At 41.0% G+C, this 23425-nt stretch overlaps 1 protein-coding gene across 2 annotated transcripts; it reads right to left on the reverse strand.

Moving 5' to 3' along the window:
• Positions 1-5082: 5082 nt before the first annotated feature.
• Positions 5083-22371, reverse strand: LOC113025826 (AP-4 complex accessory subunit RUSC2). 2 transcript variants are annotated; one of them, XM_026174004.2, is made up of 10 exons: positions 21763-22371; positions 13896-15294; positions 13382-13598; positions 12383-13291; positions 9938-10014; positions 9656-9830; positions 9469-9574; positions 9332-9378; positions 8019-8682; positions 5083-7886 (listed from the first exon to the last, which is right to left on the reverse strand). In XM_026174004.2, exons 2-10 carry the CDS (start codon positions 15237-15239, stop codon positions 7775-7777), a joined length of 3651 nt encoding a protein of 1216 aa, XP_026029789.2. In that variant the 5' UTR covers positions 15240-15294; positions 21763-22371; the 3' UTR covers positions 5083-7774. The 2 variants fall into 2 exon arrangements, with proteins under 2 accessions (XP_026029789.2, XP_026029787.2); XM_026174002.2 differs by having other exon boundaries at positions 12284-13291.
• Positions 22372-23425: the final 1054 nt, after the last annotated feature.

Raw genomic sequence — 23425 nt, forward strand, 5'->3', positions numbered from 1 at the left:
CACACATCAAACATAAATGAACCATTTGTCTGTCTCCATAATTGAGAGCATTTTCTCTTCTTATGTCAACACTCTCTCTCTCTCTCTCTCTCTCTCTCTTTTTTTTTTTTTTTGCTTTTTCGGTCATGTTATGTTTACCTGTCAAAGGCTTGTTACAAACTATGAAACACATGGTGCAGACTTCTGGATGTTAGAAGAAAACGAATACTGCTCATGAATGAGACTAAAGGCAGGAAGGTGTCCTTTAAAACATGTTAATAGGACCTCCCTATTTATATCATAGTTTATGATATAGCATGTGTATTTCAGTAATAGCCTGCTGAGGCCACTATACGTGCTGGCCTCATATCAAATGTGAAGGCAGACTGAGTCTATGTTTGACGTTTTTTATATCTAATCTTCCTTTTCAAACATTTCAACAGCAGCGAGTCTGCAGCTGAGGGAATACAAACTCAAATTGTCGGAACAGGTTTGCTCGTTTCTTGGATTCATTTATCAAATCTATAACTGTTATTCTAATCTGCTGCTGAGTCTCTTGCACTTTTCTTTATGCTGTATATTTTCACGTCTCTGGAATAGTTGGAAGTTAGATAGTCAGCTGGGAAACTTTGTGTTAACTCATGGAGCTGAGGATATCGTGGATATGCTGATCTCGCTCCGTGGTGTACAGGGCCGTTTACCCTCATGATTAATATTCACAATAAAAATATTAGCCGAACATCATGAAGTCTGTATGTGTTTCATAGTGTCGAACAACCTTTGTACAGTTAAAGCCAGCAGTTACTACATGACGTAAACACCAACGTTATCTCTTTTATGTGTTTATACACAGGTCACGCTGATTGCTGAACAAAAACCCAAAGATCAGATGTTAAACAGATTTATTTGCTCTCTCTCCTCCTTAAACATGTTTTTAATGTTAGTTATAATTCAGAATTGGCGACTGAAACACGTAGGACACATAAGAACATCAGGAAATAAAACACCGATAAATATAACCTCAGTAAAAGAAGTCAGCGGGGGTTACTACAGCTGTGTACCGGGGCCTGCGCTTTGTCGGTGGGATTGCTTGCGAGGCGAGCGGGTCTATCCCACGCTTTGCCGTGAGACTGGGACGACATCTCCGAAATCATCGAAGCACTTTTGCAAAGAGGCTGTATCTTGACAAACCGACCAGACACATGAAGATTAAACCACTACATTCTCGGCTAAAAAAATATTAAAACGGTATTTGGTAACACACAAACAGGGTTTTTCAAAGCTTTAATTAATTATTTAATGGTGTATTTAATTAATTCATTATGGCAGTCCTGGCGTTCCATAGTCCGGCGACCCCAGAGGGTTAATCTAAAACTTTAAATTTTCAGTTCAAAGAAGTACAGGAGTGAGTATGTATAGCTATCTGTAAAACATGGTGGAGGCTCTGTCATGGTTTGGGTTGCACAAAAATGTATCAGATTTTGATCCTCTATGTATCACCTGAAAGTGTCAGATTAGCAGCAGTTTCATTTTTTGGGCCCATGATGCTGAACACACTGCCAATCCAGTAAAAGTGTGTGTGTCTTCAGGTTGTGTCATGTGAAGGCTGTGTGCAGGCAGGAGTGGTGATATAGAGGACCCAAAGTGCAGACACTCGGGGGCAAAACGTGAACTCAAAACTGCTTTAATGCTGAACTCAAAAGTAACAAAACTAAGAATCCAAAATAAACTTATACAGACAGACAGAACACAGCAAGATGAAGGTAGATTGCGACACAGGAGACAGGAGGGAAACACAGCTGGGGCAAATCAGGGCTGACGAGACAAAGGAAGCAAAACCAGAGGCATTAACATGAGACACGGACTTTCAAAGTAAAAGAGGAACCACAGACTGAACTTACAGTCACAGACTCACAAGCAGGCACTGCAACAGAGGGAACAGAGATGTGGGACCAGGCAGCCCATTCTCACTCCCGAGGTGTAACATGTCGACGTTTTGTCACGTCCCGCGGCGTTCCTGAGGAACGCGAAAGGAGACCTTCGGCGTTCTTATGGTACGCGGCGGGTTATGGCTGGAATCCAGTGCAATGACGCTCCCGCGTAATAGACATTCCAGCCCTGTATTCCAGCCCTAAACCTAACCTTATCCGTAGCCCTGACCATAACCTTATTCCTGACCTTAACCAGGACTTTAATGATGTTAAATAGCGTGTTTCTAAGCGATTTGAAGAAAAAGAGCAAACGTGTAGATTCAGTCCAGACGGTTCTCATATTTCCTCTTTTTTCCGAGGTCGTCATTTAGGAACGTGGTGGGTAGCCGAAAGTGTAATATGTTGACGATTTGTCACCTAGCGTAAAATGTTACGCTTTGGGAGTGAGAACGTGTTGAGACACAGACAGTGACACAGATAGAATAGAGGGAGTATGGAAACTAAAACTTAAGAACTACATAATCACACAACAAGAAGAACTGGGGAAAATAGAAATGCAAAACAGAAACCAAAACCTTCACAATAATAACTAAGATGAGAACACAAATAAAGGTACAAAACTGAAACCACTGGCTCAACGACCCAGGTACCCTAACAGGTTGTGTTGAAGAATAAAGTTTGCCATATACACATGTTGACTTTTAGGCTTATTTTAATTGTACAAACTCTCATTTTACCTTGCATATTGTATTTCCATGTATTTGTGCATGTTTCAATAAATCACTGCAACTATTTCCCATTTTCCAAAGATTAAGTATCTTCTGGTAAGACACTGAATGTAACACTTTATAATACAGCCTGTGACTAAGCATGTAATTCTGCTGTAATAGGGTTGAATTTTGTTTTATTTGAAATTCAAAAGTAAATAATATTTACCTACAATTATTTAAAGGTAGGTAGACTAGATTAAAGTAAATTAAGTACAGCGTAAGTCATTCTAAGTAATACTTATATTTACTTTTTCTTATAATCGAACCCAAAACTTAACTTATCAGAATTAACAATAAACTGTTCCAAATTCCTGCTAAATGCCTAATATAAAGTGGGGGAAACTCAATAATAGAACATCCATCGTGCACATTAACATAATGATTATTAAATACAGATGTAAAAAAAGGCAAGATTAATGCACTCCATAACATGAACCGCACCCTGAGAAGTACACATTAACAATTTAAGACATGAGGAAAGAATGTTTGTTTTTTTGCAAAAGAACCATAAAATTATGCAGTACTTACAGTTACTTACACAATACTATGTGCTTCCTTTCCTGTAAAGTTGTGCAATACTTATAATATTTAGAATTACTCGTGCACTAAGTAAAATTACTTAGACATTATTTAAAATGTACTTACAGTATAATTCTTTTTTCCCATAGACTTGTTGCTCCCTTATTCTAGCTTGTTTTTAAGCATTTGTAGGCAAATATAATTAAATTCTAATCTGAAATAAAATACTTTGACATTCTATTTAATTACAGGGGGATTTACAGCCTTGGTCATATTATAAAGTGTTAATCTATAATTTATGATCCCTTTTCAGTAAGTCTTTTGAAAAATTCCTCTAAAGAGTTTTAGTTAATGGTATTTCGTTTCTTCCCAGAATAAGATATCCACAGTTCATCTTCTTTCCATTGAAAACAATTTGTGAAACGTTCTCACACCCATCTTCGTCATATCACGTGTCCTTCCTGCTGACAGTCGCTAGGGGTCGCCCTTGAGCGTTTTCCCAGAATTTTATTTTATTATTGTTTTTGGTGTGTGTATTTGTATAAAATATTACTTATATGAAGAAAACTATCACTTGAAATTCTCTCTGAGATGAAATGCTGCTTACTCGACTACAAATATTTTTTGGTGGGGGAATAAATGGAGCCGATAATCTGTTAACGGGACTGAACAGAAACGTCTCAGCTCTGTTAGCGAGCACAATAAAATCACCAGACCACAGACTGTGCACTTCTTAGCAGACATTTTAAAGTCTTCTATCGGGAGAGGTTTCGGTGCTCTTGTTGGTTCCATTAGGACTTTGAGCTCCATCAGTTTGTTTCAATTTAATTCTCTGTAGCAACTGGTAAACACCACAGTGCAACCAGGAGGCCGAGCGCTGCTTCCTGTGTGTGCTTCCACATGGAGAAATACCCCCCCGCCAAAAATAAAAGAAGTGGACAGATCTTTTTTTTTTCTTTTCCAGAATTCTGAGAAAACAGTCAGAATTCTGACTGTTTTCCCATAACTCTGAGGTGGGCACCTGCAAGCAACTAGCTTCAGTGACAGCGATGTGTTTATTATGAGTGTCTTCATAGTTTTATTTTTGCAATACACCAATTTAAACTTCCAACAGTGCAATTTGAGTTCTGGGCATCCCAGGCACTATACAGAAAGGCATAAAGTCAAACATGACGAGTAAAGACAAAAGGACCAAACCATAAACACAGAATGAAGACAATAAAAGGAGACGCAAACTGAATCACTGTCTACTGTTAAAAACAGACGAGGCAGTAAGCAGAACACAATATATATATATATATATATATATATATATATATATATATATATATATATATATATATATATATATATATATATATATATATATATATATATATATATATATATATATATATGTATAAGTAGCTGCTGCCATTGTTGGAAACTGGAATTGACTGGGCCGCGCTATGAATTCTGTTATATTGTGGGCCACGAAGGATACACCTGACCCATCCTTCAAATCTAGGGAAAAGGAGGGTGCATTTGTTGGCTGAGTCTATGAATTTGGACCGCCCTGTGACATAATCGGCCTACAAATGTGACCTCAGGAGGATGCAGCCTATGAATTTGGACACCCCCCCTTCTGTCTCCAAAAGTGCAACATGGCAGCTCCCACAAGTGGGATATGTCTATTCCTACACCATCCTACAGGGTACCTTTTCCTGTGTGGACATACCTTTGGTAAACCTTCCCAGACTGCACTGGAAAAGAGCAGCAAGTCAAAAAAATACCACACATCCCAATAAAATGATCGTAACCAGCATGATGAAGTTGTAAAATTTGTCAAATCCTTTCAAATCACAAGCAGTTAAATGTAAAGACACAAAAAAGAAAAAGGTGAATACATGTGAAGATGTCAAGTCTTTATTAACAGGTTGATTGTCACTGGGCATTAGAGGAAGCATTCAAGGGAAAAGAGAAACTATAGGAAGAAGGAAAAACTTAACAGACCTCATACTATTCAATGAAAGTCACATTTACCTCCATTTTCTTCCATCTTATATCAATACCAGTCAATCAAAGTATACCTGACACACAGTTAAATACCTGAAACGGCCACAAGGTGGCTTATGTGGTTAACATCACTGGAAGACCTGAAGGCATGCTACAGTATTAACCAAACAGCTCTACACATTTAAAAGTTCCATGCCAGAAAATGTCCAGAACAAAATCTGCACCTGTAAAAATGTCAAAGGGGAGAAAAGCAGCGAAAGGAAGTTGAGAGATCCAATGAAGACAGGACGACCTTCTGTACTTTTGCTGACTCGACATGCATTTACAATAAATCCATGCTGTGAATATGGAGAAGAAAGGCAAGTTACTGGGAATAAAACCATCACTGACAATCTACTACAGGAGGCTGGTGTGTGTGAGTGTGTGTGTGGCGTATCTGGCACTGATAAGCACCTATTTCTTTCTTTTTTCTTTTTTTCATCAATAAAATGACAATGACGGAAAGTAATGTGAGAAACGGGAAGTTTTGAACATCTGTCTACAACAGATTCACATTGTATGAATGACATCGCCTTGCAGGAGAACCCTGTGTGTGGCACCCTGTGTCATATGTTGTATTTACACAGAAACCTCCCAGTCTCTACTACAGCCATGATGCTGGAACATGTGCATATCAGGTGCTGACGTCCTGATATCAGTTTAATCTTCCGAGAAAATGATGGTCGAGATGTTCTTGAAAGCGAATGCTGCCCCTCAAGGGCCCAAAGATCACCAGTACCATCTTTACTTCGGACAGACAGCGCCTCTATGATGCTCTTTTTTATCATTTAATCACGTTAGACTGCAAAGATGGTTCACAAAGTGCTTATTTTTGTTTTGTTTTGTCCCCTATTTTCTGAAAAGTGTTACTGGCATCAAATTAAAAAATTTGCTTAAAACCAATTACTTACCATTTTCAATATTTGATGCTGTCTTTTTCTACTTTTTGGTAAATGATGGGCTAAATTGTTTGCAGGTAATTTTATTCCTGTTTTTTGTTTGTTTGTTTGTTATTGGGTTTTTTTTAAAGATTTTATATGGCTTCCCATCTTTTTTTAAATAGATTTGTATTTTTGTTAGCCTGATCATATTTATCAAGTCATATCTGACAACTTATGGCACAAATTACAAAACTCCACAGAAAAAAAAGAACCAATTGCTGTACTCCCTTTTTGAAACCTCAGACTAAGCAACCTACTGAGCAACCATCTGCAGGTTATAAACACACTAACTGGCTCTTAGAAGGTTTGTCACTGCACATGCACACACCTTGCTACACTGGGTTGAACCTGGACTTCAGAACAGCCTTTATTCTTTATGGCATAGATTCAACAAGTTGCTGTAAACATTGCTTGGAAATTTTAGTTCATATCAACATGACTACGGATACAGATTTTTCAGCTGCACATCCATGATTTGAATCATAACGAGGTCATAAAGGGATGGGCGTCATCAGCAACAACACTCAGGTGGGCTGTGGTGTTTAAATGATGCTCGGTTACTCCTGAGCCCAAAGTGTGCTAAGAAAATATCCCCCACACCATCACAACAACAACAACCTGAACTGTTGATTCAAGGCAGCATGAATCCATGCTTCATGTTATTTACGCCAAGTTCTGACCCTACGGAAATCGACACTCATTAGACAAGGCAGTGTTTTTCAGATCTCGTTTTCCAATTTTGCGGACAGGAGTGTCAAGGTCCCAGGTTTGATGTGCTGTGCGTTCATGCTCTTCTGCAAACCTTGATTGTGACGAATGCTTATTTGAGTCACTGTTACTTTCCTATCAGCTCAAAGTAGTATGGCCATGCTCACCTGGCCTTTTTTTGACCATTCTCTGTATTTTAGAAACTGTAAACTGGTTCCTAAATTACCCAGCCTAGCCCATTAAGCAACTATTTTCATGCTCAGTTTGAACTTCAGCAGGTCATCTTGACCTTGTATACTTGCCTAAATGCATTGGATTGCTACCATGTGACTAACTGATTAGATGTGCATCAACAAGCAGTTGAACAGGTCTAGCTTATGAAGTGAGTGCATATCTAATCCAATTTGAGTGACTAGTTAGAGAGCTATTATATCAGTATCACTAGGTCTTTTCCTGACATTTATAATTTCATGAATACTATATGTAACACATGTTTCTGCATACATAGACAATTAATTTATACATTGACACATTATTAGTCTGATGTGAAAATCTGCCACTTAAACTAGTCTTTTTTTGCTGTTATGCTACACTTTGTGATGCTACACCCTCCCCTGTCCATAGCGCTAATTTGTTTTAAAAGCACAACATGGTGATAAGCTGATATTTAACAGGTACTCAGCAAGAACACAAAAACATTGCTTTGATTCACAACATTTGGTGTAATGCAAAGCTTGCTGAGTAAGAGCCAAAGCTGTTAATCTTGCGTTTTTGTGCTTTCTTCTCAGTTCTGCAGCAGCATGGCTAAGCGCTGCACTTTCATCCAGTTAAGACTTTTGTTCTTACAGTAAATAATCTGCAGTCTGGCTCTCCCCCATGGAGGGTTTAGTTTTCAGCAGTCCTTGTCTGTTTGAGCTCCTCCTAGCTTCATGGACCTGATGGATCGAGCCAAGAGTCCAAGCTGTGATCGGTCCAAACGTAGCCACTGTGATGGTCGCCTGTGGCTTCAAAACAAATGATAAAGAGATAATGCTCATGAGTAGAGTAACACACTGTCTGGATAGCATCCTCACAAAGACAACAACTACAACAACTACTACTCAGGATTACTCGCTCATTCACTCACTGGTTCTTACTTTGTGGTGTGTGCTCCTGTGTGACTCTGAGAAATTGCTCCCAGTGTGGATGAAGTACCAGTTGCTCCAAACAGTTTAGCCCAGCGAAGCCCACCCCAACAAGGACTTTGTGCCTGTTCGGTAGTAGGTGGATTTGAGATGCCACAGTCTTTTTCCACCTTTGTTTCTTCTTTCTTGTTGTCCATACTTATTTGAAACCAAGTATCTGTATGATTTTGGCTACAGTCCTCCATTCCATCCACAACGTCAGGCTCCTTAGGACACCACTCTGGAATAGGAGCTAACACTGGACTCCTGCTGGTCTGCATACAACCACACTGTTGCTTGTTGCAGCTTGAACTGTGAGAGCTGAGAGACTCTTGGTGGTGCAAATCAATCTGGTGTGAAATCTGACTGTAGTAGCTGATGCCTTCCTTTTTGTCGCCTTGCAGTCTTGGCCAGCTGGTTGCTAAAAGCGCTGAGCACGGTTGAGGTGGGGAGAGAGCCTGCTCCTCTGACCACAGCTGTCTGTGGCGTAACAGTCGGGGCTCCAGAAGCAAGTTGAGGTCAAAGGGCAACACAGAGAGTGGTTGCAGGAGAAGAAGCAGCTCCTGAAACAAAGGATGACAGCGACCCAGGGACATAGACAGGAACCCCCAAGAATGGTAGTAGGTTTTCACAACATCTAGGAAGAAAGTAAAGGAAGTGATCACACACAGATCCACACATAAGCAATAATATTTTGATAGCTTCGGTTCAGTTTTTATCATGGGTACTTTGGACTAGAGCATTTAAAAAGCTGTATTATGTCTTATCTTATTTAAAGTTGGATGCTCATATTTTTCATGGATAAATGTTCAATTAATAAGATAAATCTAGTCCTGGTATGCTTCAGAAAGACTCCAAACACAAATTCTCCAACATTTTTTCTACTGACCCGACATTCCTGGCGAGGGACAACCAGTCAGAAAAATTGAACTTCTAGGGAGACAGCCTTAAAGCGACAGGAGCTAAGATTTCCCGCTCCTGTACTATAGATAACTACTGACAAGTTTTTGATAAGCTTACAGCTGTTTAGCTGGTTAACCTGACTTTAGGTTGTTAGACTGATAGCATTCCCTAATTGGTGCTAAATCCAAAGAAGACAGCCAACAGACTGAAAGTATTGAGGAGTAAAAAAAAGCAGGATACAGGTGGGAGATTATGTTATTTCAAGAGTCGTTGCAATCCATTTAGTTGTTAAGCTCACTGAGTGTCAGCGAAAGTGGTGCACAAGCTGAGTTATGGCTCCCTGGAGGCAGAAATAAAGAACTATAAATTGCCTGTCGCCTCACCTTTTTGACTCTGAAGATGACTGAGCCAGAACTCCAAAGCTCTCAAGCTGTAAGAAAAGAAACAACCAAGAGAACATCAAAGGTTATGTTCTTCGCACATCTTTATTTGCCTCATTAGTAACATCAAAGGTATTTACTTAAGCAGGCCCATGATGAAGGCTCTCAGTTTCATGCAGTGGCTGGTGAGCTGGGGACAGCGTCTGATTTTGGAAACAAGACTGTGAAGAACTCTGGTGGATGGACCTGTGTTAAACAGAGATTATAAAACTATATCAAAGACCACAGAATCCTGCTTGGGCAAACTGATGAGACCCTTTAGCCTACCAATCCTAGTAGAGGTTTCGACCACACTCCAGGCATGATTGCGGCGTTGTCCGATTATAAAATCCAGTTTGTGATCCCTAAGACCGTCCTCTAGAATATCCTGGATCGTTGGACACAAGTGTTCCAGGACCAGACCAGCGATTGTAGGACTGTAAGAACTGTTCCCCAGGCGCATCTGAGCCAGAGGAAATGTTATACATTATATTTTTTGCTTACACAATATACCTGCTGGCACATTTATATTGTGATATGTCAATAACAATGCTAAGGTCAGCAAAATACCTTTTCTTCAGGATCTCTGCTGCTGCCAAAATGAGCCATAATCAGATCCACCGCCCTGCTCACAGACCTCAGCAACCCTGGAGACACCAAACAAGCAAGTTGGACAGGATGAATTTTATTCAGATACAATATCTGACAACTTTATACTTTATACTTGTTCAAGAGCATGAACTGGTGTGGTGTTAAGGTGTCTCTGTTGATTTCATTGCTAGTTAAAGCTTATGTGTGGTGTGATGCATGACCAACCAATGAGTAACACCCAGAAACTGTCAGTTTTAGGCTGATATACACTCACTGGACACTTTGGTGCAACTTTTTGACTGCCATCCAATCAGCCAGTTCCATGGCAGCAACAATGCATTCAGACATGTGGAAATGGATAATGTCAGTAACTTAAATAGCAACTTTAATAGCCGTTTCTAACAGGAAAGGGAGCCTACAATTCACACAAACTCACCAAAATTGGACAACAGAAAATTGGAAAAATGTTGCCTGATCTGCTGCGAAATTCAGAAGGTATTTGGCCAAAACTTTGGCCTGCCTTGTATCAACAATTCAGGCTGATGCTGGTTGTGCAATGTATGGGAGGTATTTTCTTGGCACACGCTGTTGCTGACCATGACGCCATCATGTCACAAAGCCTAAATCATCTCAAACTGGTTTCTTTAACATGACAGTAAGTTCACTGTACTCAAATGGCCTCCACAGTCACCTGACCTCAGTCCAATAGATGTTTGGCATGTGGTAGAACTGGAGATTCACATCATGGATGTGCAGCCAACAATTCTGCAGTAAATGCATGTGCTATCATAGCAATGTTGATCAAAATCTCAGAGGAATTTTTCCAGCACCTTGTCGAATCTATGAGACGAAGAATTAAAGGCAGTCTGATGGCAAAAGCGATCAAACCTTGTACTGACAAGCTGTAACTAATAAGGTGGCCAGTGAGCGTATTTGTGTAAGTTAAGGATTCTGACAGTGTTCAAAATGTATTAAATGAAATTCAAAAACTAATTCAGGAAGCTTAAGCTTTCTAACTGCTAGACACAGCTCCACTTTAGCCCTGTAAGACTGGGACTGGCCCGGAGAGACTGGCAACCTGTCCAGGGTGACCTCTGCCTCTTAGCTGGAACAGGCTCCAACCCCTCCACAATCCTGAATTGGATAAGGAAAAGAAAAATGGATGGCTGGAGTTTATTTTTATTTCAGTCCTCAATTTCAGATTTTATACTGGCCAACTGTTTCCCCCTAGTGCGACTGATTTGCTGCATTGCTGTCTCTCTATGTAGATTATTTTCCAAAAAGCCATATCTTCTTTTAATGATGAATTAAAACTCTGGAGATGGATAGTTCTAGGTAGGTTTTGGTATAAGTCAGCTTGTTTTGGGACTTTCCTTGTACTATCAGTTTAAAATCATGACACTAGACCAGTGGTTCTTAACCTGGGTTCAATCGAACCCTAGGGGTTCGGCAGAGTCTCCACCGTGACATGCACGGCTCATTTTGTGCACCAATAAAAAACATATCTATGTCTTGAATTTGAAAAATAAAATCATATTTTATTTTTCACTAAAGAGGGGTTCAGTGAATGCGCATATGAAACTGGTGGGGTTCAGTACCTCCAACAAGGTTAAGAACCACTGCACTAGACTATCAGCGTGTGTTTCAAGAAAGTGTTCACTAACTGGGTCAATACACAGTCATAGGAGAGCAGGGTTTCGGGGTTCATTATCATATTTCAGGAATGCAAATGTCGAAGGGAACCAAAGATGAAAGAGTCGTTTTTTCCATTTCAGCAGCGGTCTTCAATGACTCGCTTCACCCTGTCTCTCTTCTTCATCTCTCATACTGGCTAGCCTCTGCAAATGTCACAGTAAATTCTTTATGCATGTTGATGCTGCCTGCAGTGCTGCACCACATAGACTTTTTGCAGTTGTGCAAATGCCTCCTCTATTACTAATCTTTACCTTATTGGAAATGGTTTACATTTATATAACTATATTTACACCAAGCGACTTATATGGTAGCACTAAAACAAAGTGATTGCGATATAAATCATTAACACTGTTTCTACTGCATCCTTCTCTCTTTTGTCCCGCAGTCGCGCACACATAGGCTACAGAGAGGACGGCTCAGCCAATCCTGTGCTGGGAGAGTTAAAAATAGGTCATGTTTGAGAGGAAGCCCCTTCAGGGTATTCAAAGCACTGCTGCAGCACTGTGAGTTTTTATTGCTGCTCTTAACAACTCATCACCGGCTAGACAATCCAGTCACTTTTTACTACATTTCAATTATAATATATTGACAGTATTTCACATCATTTATCAGCAGTCAACTGAGGCTCACTTCTCCTCTGAAGATGGCTGATAGACATGGACTCATAAGACGTATCGGGTGAGAGGTTGAACTCTGTGGGCGGCCTGTCGCTCAGGATCAGAGACTCACTGTGATGACTCTGATTTGGCTTCAAACTGTGTCCAGCAGAGTCCTGGATTTGCAGCCCTGAAGCGGCCAAGGAGAGGAGAGAACTCAGAGAGGAGAGAGGAGCCACTGAGGAGAGGGCAGCTGTGAAACTAGAGTGAAAAAAGCCTGAGTCAGCTGCAGGTGCCGCTCCACACTGTGGGAGCTTTTCCTGTGGCAGTGAGGTTTTGGGAGGAGAAACAGACACCTGCGAGTTTGGGTGGTGGGTGTCAGTGGTGATGGTTAAAGTGGGTGGGTTTTGAGACAATATTGAATGATAGGTGGTGCAGTTAAGGGAATGATTAGCACTTTTAGGCTCGGCGCGCACTTGGCTTTGCTCAAAGGTGAGACTGATCAAGTCCTGGTAGGTGGGAATCCTAACGAGACTGGATCGACTCGGAGCCGAGACAAGACTAAGCAAAGTGTTAGTCTGAGTTTGGCCTGAATGTGGGCCTGCTTTGTCTTGCTCTTGGGCCTCTGTGGGACAACTAGTATGATGTGAATCCAGGCTGCTGTTTGACGTGCATGGACCGGTGCAGTCTTGGCTTTCACCCAACTGATTCCATGAACGCGTGCGGATGAAGCACTCTGGGCTTGGTGTGCAGGTGGAGCAGGTATCAGAGCTAGAAGGAGCCTCTAGGAAGATGGAGCAGTGGTTGTCTGTCGGTGATGGGTGAAAATCTGAAAAACTTTGGCTGCTTTTGCCTTTGAAACTGAAGGCCGGCTGCATGTTAGCAGTCTTACTGCTCTTTTTATTTAGATACTGCTCTAGCAGGCAGCCAAGGGGCTGGGACGGCGGCTGCGGCTTTCCTGCAGGAACCAGAACAAAGGGCTGGATGGGCAGCGAGGTTGGCCTCTGGGCTTTACTGTAGCGCACCACATCTGGACTTGGTCCTGAGAAGGACATGTAAGATAAAGATTTTTCACTCAAAATCACAGACACAAAGCAAAAGAACTGGATTTTTCTATTAGCCACTGCTTTACCCTTCTCAGTATCACAAGGATAGTTGTGCTCCTGGTCCTGCATCACAGATGGCTGTGTGGTTGCCACTCTTGCGTCTTGGCATTTACTGCTATGTGGGCCACACTGGCTGGGGCACAGCGAGCAAGGCGTGTGGGAGAGGTTCTGGATGCTATCTGCCTGTTTCTTTCTGCAGAGGGCTTTGTCAGTGGAGGTGGTTGCAACCTGGTAATCTTGGATCTGAAAATGAGAACAGCAAAACTGAACACCCGTCTCCTTTTGCTGGTCCTCTATCAAGTTTATAAATGCTGTTCCCAAAAGGTGGTCAAATTGTCAAAAGGGAACAATGTGTGCAGCAGCAAAGTTCATTACTCTTATCAAAGCTGTGTAACTGATATATAAAACATTAGTACATAATTTAATTGAGTCATTTGCCATTTCTTCTATTTGCAAATCACATTAAAATTATAGATCTAAAAACAGTACTTCTAAATCTTTTTTTTAATCATCCAAACACTATAAAGTTTTTTTTTTTACCTTCTCAATTTCATTCTGCTGTCCTTCTTTCTTCTGATCAAAACTGAGAAGGAAGGGGCTGCCTCTGCTCTGACCTTCGGGGCAGCCGGTGACACTGGACCAGGCCGGGCTGGGTGACTGGGAAGAGAGGTCACAAGTCACAAGCTTGTAGTACTTCTGGTTGGTCCCCATGGCCAGTGTGGCCTGGCTTTGAAGACAGGCAGTCAGGTCTGATACCTCTAGAGAGGAGAGACCCGCGGGTAGCTCCTCTAGTGAGTACAGATTGCAGTTAGAGTCAAGGCCCCGAGGGGACAGGCGGGAAGCAGAAAGCAGCATGTCAACCTCCTCTTTCGGAGGAGAGTAAACCGTCATGCTATCAAGTTTGACTTCTTCATTCTGACTTTGGGGGACAGGTTGGAGGTTGAGGAATACACATCCCTCTGATGACCCAGAGGGGTGAGCTGCAGGACTGCTGAGATCATGAGGTGTGGCAGGATTGTTGCTCCTGTTGTACATAGTGCAGAAGTTAACCAAGACGCCGTCAGAACTGTTACAGGAAGAGTCACTGACATACTCCGTGTGGTTGTTGGAAAGAAGCTCTGGGGAACATTTGTGTTGGCCGTGGAGGCAGCAGGACATGTTATCCTCCAGTCTGTCTGAGTCCTTCTCCAAACAAGCCAACATCGTGATGCTAGATCTGCTCATGTGACAGCACTGGCATTCAGGTGGCAGTGAGTCCATCTGGTTGGACTGGTTAGAGAGCCACTCCTGATCGCTCTCACTAACCAGCATAGTTCCCTCATTGCCCCATTCACTGTCCAGGTTCCCGTGGGGCTTTGGGTATATTGGGTAGTTTGTGGCGACATTACTTAGCGGCCAATTGGAATTTCCATGCAGCACGAACGAAGAGTCCTCGTGATATCTGTGCAGATTATCTCCGTCGCTGTCTTCATCCTCTTCGTCCTCATTTAGCTCTGTACAGGGAAGGAAGGAGTTGCGTGACCGGACATTGCTTCTAGGCACGGAGCTTTCCTTCTTCTGGTGGGAACTCGTCTCTTCGGGCGACGAGGTGGATTCGTACTTCCAGCTTCCGTCGCTGCCTCCCTCCTCTTCTGTCCGGTCCTCGTTGAGGCTGCTGTAGCTGCTGGAAAAATGTCTCCGGTCACCGGTGAAGGCATGCTCACAGTTTATCGACTCTTGCTCTGGGAGGGACACGGCCCGAGTCAGGCCTGCTGAGCACAGCCGGCCGGGCCTCTTGGCAGAGCTGCACAGGGCCTGGACAGGAAGCTGCCAAGTGGAAAGCTGCACCACGGGGAAGTGGCAGGCTATCAAGGTGTCCCCAGAGAGACTGGATGCTCCAATCATACTTCTGGATAGGGCTGGACAACGAAAGCTGTCTCCATGTTCCTATAATTTAATCCTGGAAGAGTAACACAGAATAGATTAAATTTTGGGGATTCTGCAGAAATTCATTCAGAATTATACAACAGGAAGCTTGTACAAGCGAAGATAAAATCAGTATTAAGCAGTGTTGGGACTAACGCGTTATTAAGTAACGCTTTACAGTAACTACGTTATTATTGTGGTAACGAGCACGGTAACTAGTTATTATGCCAAAATCAGGAACGCGTTACTCGTTACTGGGATTTAGATAGGGTCGTTACTCGTTACTTCGTGTGGTGGCATCGCGGAGCTTCCACAGATTCAGTAACATTAGCAAGTGGTGGAGGCCAGCAGGTGGATGAAGGAAAGGGGACGCAGAAGGAAAAGAGACCCGAGGCAGCCGCCGGTCCAAGTGTGAACTGAACTTCAGGTAAGAAGTTATGACCTGCAGTCTCTCTGGGTCAGATATGAACCAAGTTTAGGTGGAGTTTATTTTCGTTATTCTGACTTTTTCCGTACTGCGTGCTAGCTAGCATGACGGGAGTTTCTATACAGCTGGGTGGTGCTATGAAGCTAATGATGTTGAACTTTATTTTGTTCATAAGTTATTAGAGTTGCCAACCGTCCCGTCTGGTATTCAGAGAAAATATTAAACGCTTCTTATTGAGGTGAAAAGGAACAGTTTGTCCCGTAATTCAGCTACAATGAAAAAGGCACAAAGCTGGAGTTATTCTGTGTCTTTGCTGCACAGCTGCCTCTTCTTCTTTCATTCTCCCCCCTCCCTCTCCCGTTTCTACTTCAATCATGAAACTGATCAGTGATCAGCTGATCGGCTCTCTTGTTTATTTATCGCTCACTTTGCGCCGAAAGAGGAAACCAGCGGATGTTGCGCTAAACAACAGCAACACGTTTAAGCTTGATCAGCTGTTGTTAGAATTTATTTAATATTAATTTCTAGTATCAGCTGATGTTTGCTGGAGCCACAGCTGTAAACCTGCTGGTCATGATATGGTTTGGTTATCTGGTGAGAGGGAAACATGAAGATGAAACCAGGAGATGTCCTTACTGAATCATCAGAGCTGAACAGGTGATGGAGAAACAGGTTTACCTTTTAGGTGACATGAATGAGTTGAAGGGAAGTTATGAACTGTTTCTGAGAGACAAATAACACCAGGATCCTTTTTTAGGTAGCTGACAGCTGGTAACTGTGCAGGTGCGGATCTAGCAAAGTGTTGCCAGGGGGTTGTAGGGCATTAACAGGGAAAGGGGGGCACAAAGAAATACTTTTCTTTCTTATTCTCATTTAAAATGTCTAGCTTTTAAAAATAATTATCTGAATCTTACAACAAACGATTGATAGATTGATGCATATATACCATCAAAACAGTGTACATCACTGTCACAACAGTGTTTATTTTCATTCAAAGGCTTTATGATTTTTCCTATAATGGTGGGCAGGTCTCTAGTCAAAATGCCCGGGCTGATTTTCTGTCCCAGTCCAGCCCTGTATGCAGCTCATCTGCAGTCTGGTGTTACCTACATCTTCCTATTCAGAAGGCAGAATTTCCGAGTTCTGAGTACAATCGAAAGCACCACGACTACAGTTTTTGTGTTGGATGTAAAAGACGCACATGACGCTGTGACGTAGGCTAGAATCATGGCAGCAGTCAATGACGGTCCAGGCGTGGGATTTCTCTCGTGGAAATATGCACGTTATCATATCCTTTCTATTGGTAGGTGGCACAGTGCACTTGTGGCAAGTAAGCAAGCTAGAAGACTGGCAACGTTATGGGAGAAACACATTAACAAGAGAATTCTGAGTAAAACCAAAGTTACTTTCCCTAGTAACTAGTTACTTTGAAAGTAACGAGTAACTTGAAGTAACTGAGTTACTTTTGAGAGAAGTAACTAGTAATGTAACTAAGTTACTATTTTAAAGTAACTTACCCAACACTGGTATTAAGTACACTACATTGATGGAATGCTCAGTCTCTATGTACAGCCATCAGCTAACACTGACAAGCATTAATCATAACTGAAAACGTTTAGAGTTTTGTGCAAAGCACAATTACATCTTTTTAAAAAATATATTTGCTGTTGCCATTTGCATGAGGATTTGTCTATTACTGCATACGTGCTTCTCATTTTTCTGTTTTCTTACCTCAGTGATTACTGCAGCTCAATGTTTTATGACGTGAACAGATTAAAGAGAAAAGCGAGAGTGTACAGTTTATCAAGTGGATTTTCCAACTGTATATGCAGCTCAGGGGCCTACTTAAACATTTTAGTGTTAGATTTAAAAAAATGCATTTTCAAATCTGGAGTAAAAAAAGAAGAAAAAAAGAAGAAGATAAAAACCTAAAACACATCTGCAAGCTACTGCTGTCACAGTCTTCTCCCTCAATTTACCCCGCCGGTCCTGCCATCCAAGTCTGCTTCTAGCAGCCTACACTCCATAATTCAGTCAACCATAACAAACTCCTCCTCTCTCAGCCTGGGCCAACCACAGTCACTCACAGTCATCTGGCTGCTCTGTAACTAGGGCAGCTGCACTGCAGAGTTGCTCCGCTGGCACTCCTAAGAGTAAATACACTTTCACATCACTTTAGTTAATTGAAAGTGTTCCATCATGTTCACGTGTAGTGCTGCTGACTTTGCACACACTCGTTTAAAATAAAAACATCTCCCCTTCATGCAATAAAATAATGAGGACAAGAAAAAAAGATAAATACAAAGCAAGTGCAAACTACATATAAAATATTCATCCAGTGGTGAGCGCTAATGATGTTCAGTCACAGAAGAAAAGTGTGTTGTTGTAGTGTTGTTTTATGACTTTAAACCAGACTGAAATTGGAAAAATAAAGAACAAAGTAGAATAGAGGTTTAGGAACAAGTGAAGTAGCTTCCTGAAAACAAAACAAGTGTCTGATTTTCCTCACCCACATTAGCTCAGTCAGTAATGGAGATTATGTTGATGGATGAGTGGCTATGATTACCGTCTTGCAGTTATAGGCCTTCACTGACCCATAAAGCCTGCAGTTTATATTCCTACCCTGACTCGTATAACACGCGCAGTGAAAACTTTCAAGAGTCAAGAAATTACAGATATGATTGTTTCAAATTTAAATGTGTAATGTGTTACTGATTAACTATTAAGGTTTTTTTTAGATCTCTTATTTTCTTTATTTGAAATTTGATTGCACAGGTTCACAGAAAAATATATTTAAAATACCATTTTTATGATTCTGGCTCAGATACAGGCTTTATATATCAGAGGTGTCAAACTCAATTTACCACAGTCAAAATTTTGAAATAGCTGACACCATAAGAACGATAAGAACGGTGAAAGACGTCCCTCAGCGAAATCTTCTTAATATATTTGTGTCATTTAGTGTGTGATCTATTAACAAAACCTGATTAACAACCAGAGATAGGTGAACACACACACACACGAACACACAGTGGAATCCCAGTAAGAAGGGATAAATCCTCCACATGTGGATATTTAGTAACTGCACATTAATGTTTTATAGTCAAGCATCTTGTCTACATCCAGAAATACTTTCAATTTTCCAACCATTTTCACTCCTGTATAATCCACAAGAGGAACAGGAGTTCATATTACTGAAAAATGTAAGCGATTAATGAGTTCGTTACAATTTTTACATTTTCCAAAACCATCCATTGGGACAGATTACGCAGATTTGGATTTCGCAGACGCTTTTTTAAAAACACTGTAATGTAACTGTAATGTAATTCAACACATACATACTAAAATAACAATTGTACGCTTTTTTGTTTCTTGTAGGAGTTTTGCTAATTTTTTGACAGCTAATTTTTTATATTATGGCAAAAATTCACTTAGGGGACTGAAATAACAGTTGCAGGACAGCAGTGCTCATAAAACAACATTACACAGTTTACAATTATCATAATTCAGGTAATATAAAATATATATTATTAAAATATGCATGTCACGCCTGGCCATAAAGTAAAAGGCATACAGTTATCACCATCATATAGACGAGTTATCTTTGATTAAAGCACATTCTGTGTATTTCTGTGGGTTATTGCACATAACATATAATCACATCATATGACACAAAATCCTGTTTCTGGTAAATATTTTTGAATGATTATATAACATTGTTTAGTGCATGTCACACTTCAACTCTTTGTAATAAACCTGGTTTTCAAGATTGACCGTTTCAATTGACTGACAGTTTAATGGCCAGGTGAGGCCTGCTCCCTTGTTATATCATGACAAATAAAGTTGATTGAAATTCTGTACTCATATTTTATATATTTCACCTCATGTTGACAAAAAGAGGTGTCAGGGGCAGTAAGGGGGGGGGGGGGTATAAAAATCATGCAATTGAAGCTTTGAGAGACAGCAACAACTTAAGGAATTGGTCCAAGTGTGCAATCAAGAAATGCCTGCATGAATGTAAATACAGAGTTCACAACAAGGCACAAACCACTGGCTACACTCAAGAACTAGCAGGCCAGATTAGACGGCCAGAAAACATCTGAAAGTGCCAGGTTTGGAAAAAGCATTTTAGACAGACCAAGATGAATTTTTCAGCAGAATGATAATAGTAAGAGAAAAGTCTGGAGAAGAAGTGAAACAGCTCATTATCTGAAACGTACCACATCACCTGTCTAATTTTTGTGGAGTCAATGTTATTGCATGGACATATATGGCTCCCAGTGGAACTGGGTCACTGGTGTTTATTGATGATGTGACTGCTGATAGAAGCAGGAGCATGAATTGTGAAGTGCGTAGGGCTACACTCTCTGCTCAGATTCAACTAAATGCTGCAAAACTGATAAGACAGAGCTTGATTGTGCACATGGACAAAAACCCAATACATGCTCCAAAAGCAACCCAAGAATTTGTCAAGGCAAAGAAACGAGATATTCTTCAATGGCCAAGTCTTTAACCTGATCTCAGCTTTTCAGTTATTAAATACAAAAGTGAGGGCAGAGAGATCCACAGACAAGCAGCAGCTGAAGGTGGCTGCTGTAAAAGCCTGGCAGAGCATCTCGTGGGAGGAAACTGTTTTTGTGGGGACTTCAGGCAGTCGCTGACTGCAGAGGATTTTCAAACTTTTAAAAATAATGCTTATTTTTTTAAAATGATGTTAGTTTGTCCAATTAATTTTGAGCCTCTGGAGATGAGGACTGTGTATTAAAAAAGTAAACCCCTTGAATTAAAGCTTAAAGTCTGCGCTTCAGTCACACATTGACTGTCTGATTTGAAACCAACTGTGGTGGTGTACAGAGGCAAATTTCAACAATGTTTGTCCAACAAGTTATGAACCTGAATATGTTTTTCTGTGTTTGTCTTTATTTCTTCATTTCATTTGTTGCAGATCATTTTTGGCTCCTTAAATACGAGGACATGATTAATTTAGAAATGAAAGCTTTTCCACTTCCCAACTGCATAACAGCCTTGTTCATGGGCATCATTCCCTGATGGTCTTGGAACATGTAAGATATTATAGCTACATTTGACATTAGTATCAACAGCTATACTGAAAATAAAGGCATTTATGAATTTCAGTCCAGGTATGTATGGTGGAAGGTCTCAGAATCCCACTGAACCCCTGAATTATCACGAGTCACATCTATACATCAAGTGTCAGTATCCCAAACCTCAGCACATGCTGCTTCTGACTTCTAACCCTTGTCTACCTTATATTATGAAGGAATTTGCTCATAAAATGTAACTATAGTTATGTTTATTATTTAAAGTATTATCCATACTCGTAATAAACAAATCAGTTTAAGTTATTTGGTCAACATTTAGGAACCTTACACGAATATCAGTCCTTTAGTTTAGTTTCCCTTGAGTCACCCTATTTTCAGTATTATAATATAACAGGAATGTAGGCCAGAACCTCAGACTACTTGTCTGCAACAACATCACTGCGAAGTGGATACAACTCCTCATCTTTGCCGGTAGTCCTCCTACCTTGCATCTCAAATATCTAAGCCAATCAAACCGGCCCTCTGCGTACTGGAGCGCATGGACATGGTTCTGATTAACTGAGCTGCTTCTCTAGAAATATCTGTCAGGTCTAGTTAGCATCAACCTGAAGGATGGATGTTGTGGTTACATGAAAGCAAAGAGGCCCAGACAGTGCTTGTTAAGAGCGACGATGCCCTGTAACTAGACAACATCAGTGACTGCTCATCGTGGTCTCCAGTTAATGTGAAGGGAAAGTTTCACGAGGATCTCGAGAATCAGAGATGATGTCTGACCTGCATCTTACCTTGCGGCCAGGTGTTTGTGTGCATCTACACAATGGCAAAGAAATATTCAAAGTGGCTTAAGTGGGACACGTTAGACAACAAGAGGCAGGGCACACAGCTTCTAGAAATAGCAAACCCACACACAAGAAAATGTGAAGTGACCAAATACGAGAACAAGATATGAGCTGAAGCACTTAATGAAAGGCAACATAGCAGGAGCGCAAAACGCATTCAAAGCAGCACCTACTTGAAAACAGCCGTCAGTTAAAGGTGATCTCCATCCGAGCAGGTGCTTCATGTGGATGTGGTTTGGTCCAAAAACATGCACTTTTTTTTATTATTACGGACGAGACTATTCGACGCACTAGAGCCGTCAAAGGCGTATTATGAAAGCTAATGTTTTCATCTATGTTGTCAGATATCTCCGGTTAAAACCTCTTATTCATAACTATTAATAAACACTAGGGTAATATGAAACCGCTCCGGCATTGAAGTCCCCCACAGACACAGCGGTCCCCACGCCGCCGCTTCTCCACGGCTCAGGATGGATGGGTTGTTGCGTCACGACCAGGTTAGCCAATGAGGAGGGAGAAGTTCCTGTTACTCAAGTATCCAAGACACCCGGTAGGAAGCAAGTAAAACCTAATATACTTCGATTTTTCTTATTTTGTTGTTGTTGTTTTTTATTTTGTCTTGTTTTGTTTTTGGCGGGGGTGGAAACGATAAAAATAAACATGCTGTTCAGTGCCTCGTCTGATTGCTGACATCTATTTTTCTTACTCAAGAATAAATATTATTATTATTATTGTTATCCACACTCATAATAAACAATATAAGTGGTGGGTGTAGTAAACAGTGAAGGCATGATCCATTGGTTCTCAAAACTATACGCCCTTGCTGCTCTAATAATAGAGTATTATTTGGCGGATAGCAGGCCTGTACGTCTCAAACGTGCTTTTGCCATAGCATATTCACTTCTTAAACAGCCCCAGCTCGCCCTCTAGCGGTGAAACTGAGGATTTAGGGTTCAGTTGTTGATGTGTTTCACTTCCCATTCTCACGTGATTGACAGCTCTAAAACCCCTTTTAGGTGAGGGTATCAATAACAGCTTCAGTCCAAGTAAGAGACGTGATATGTTCAAGACCTTCTGTAATACTGGCTGACGCTCTGCTGGCTGACCCCATGTAAACCCAACTGGTGGGAAATATGGCCACCTCTGCTTTCATATGTAAGCCAGATTTTGAAGGAGAGAATTGGGCATCTATCAAAGCATAATAAGAGTGAGGACGCAGCTCTGAATCTACAGTTTTAAGGCCACCTCAGAGGGCAAATCAGTTCTCCTCATTAATGCGAGATATAAACCATTTAGGGCAGGTATCTTCAAATCTCATTGGTGTGAGGTCATGGGCTCAGGCAGTATTTGTGGCATTTTTAAAAAGCTGCCAAACATCTCAGAATAACTACAGAGGCATAAGTACTAAGTACTACTGCAGGTATGAGTAATGACAGTAGATTTTGGCACAAAGTTCCAGCCCAAATTCTTTTTTAGAAAAGGTTCGACGACCTCAGTGTCAGCAACTCCTTGTTTTATGACTGTTTATCCTTCCTGCAAAGCTTAGATTAGGTAGATGCAAAATGAGTTTCTCTCATCTACTGAGCCCTAAGATCAGCCATTTTCACCCCTGCTGTTGTTATCGACTACATTCAGGGTTTGTAATTCAGTACTACTACTTCTCTTAGGATAAAAGTGGCCTTTGTCTGGGTTACTGTAAGCTTTTTGCTGGCACTTTTAACACAGGAAGTGGTTATGAATATGCGTTTATAATCTTTCTTATTCTTCCTTAAAATAAGGTTTATGAATGCAGGAAAAGTTAAAACAACATCCCCAGCGCTGTGGTTTGGATGAGTA

The sequence above is a fragment of the Astatotilapia calliptera genome, chromosome 7, assembly GCF_964374335.1.
Source record: "Astatotilapia calliptera chromosome 7, fAstCal68.1, whole genome shotgun sequence".
In the NCBI taxonomy this organism is placed as follows: Eukaryota; Metazoa; Chordata; class Actinopteri; order Cichliformes; family Cichlidae; genus Astatotilapia; species Astatotilapia calliptera.

What these genes read in the sequence shown, in the direction of transcription:
- LOC113025826 (XM_026174002.2), bottom strand. Translation starts at nt 15,239, where the DNA reads ATGATTGGAGCATCCAGTCTCTCTGGGGACACCTTGATAGCCTGCCAC. An exon ending in AGCAGAATGAAATTGAGAAG is followed by an intron (nt 13,599 to 13,895) that starts GTAAAAAAAAAA and finishes TCTCATTTTCAG; the next exon opens with ATCCAAGATTACCAGGTTGC. An exon ending in ACAGGAGCACACACCACAAA is followed by an intron (nt 7,887 to 8,018) that starts GTAAGAACCAGT and finishes TTTGTTTTGAAG; the next exon opens with CCACAGGCGACCATCACAGT.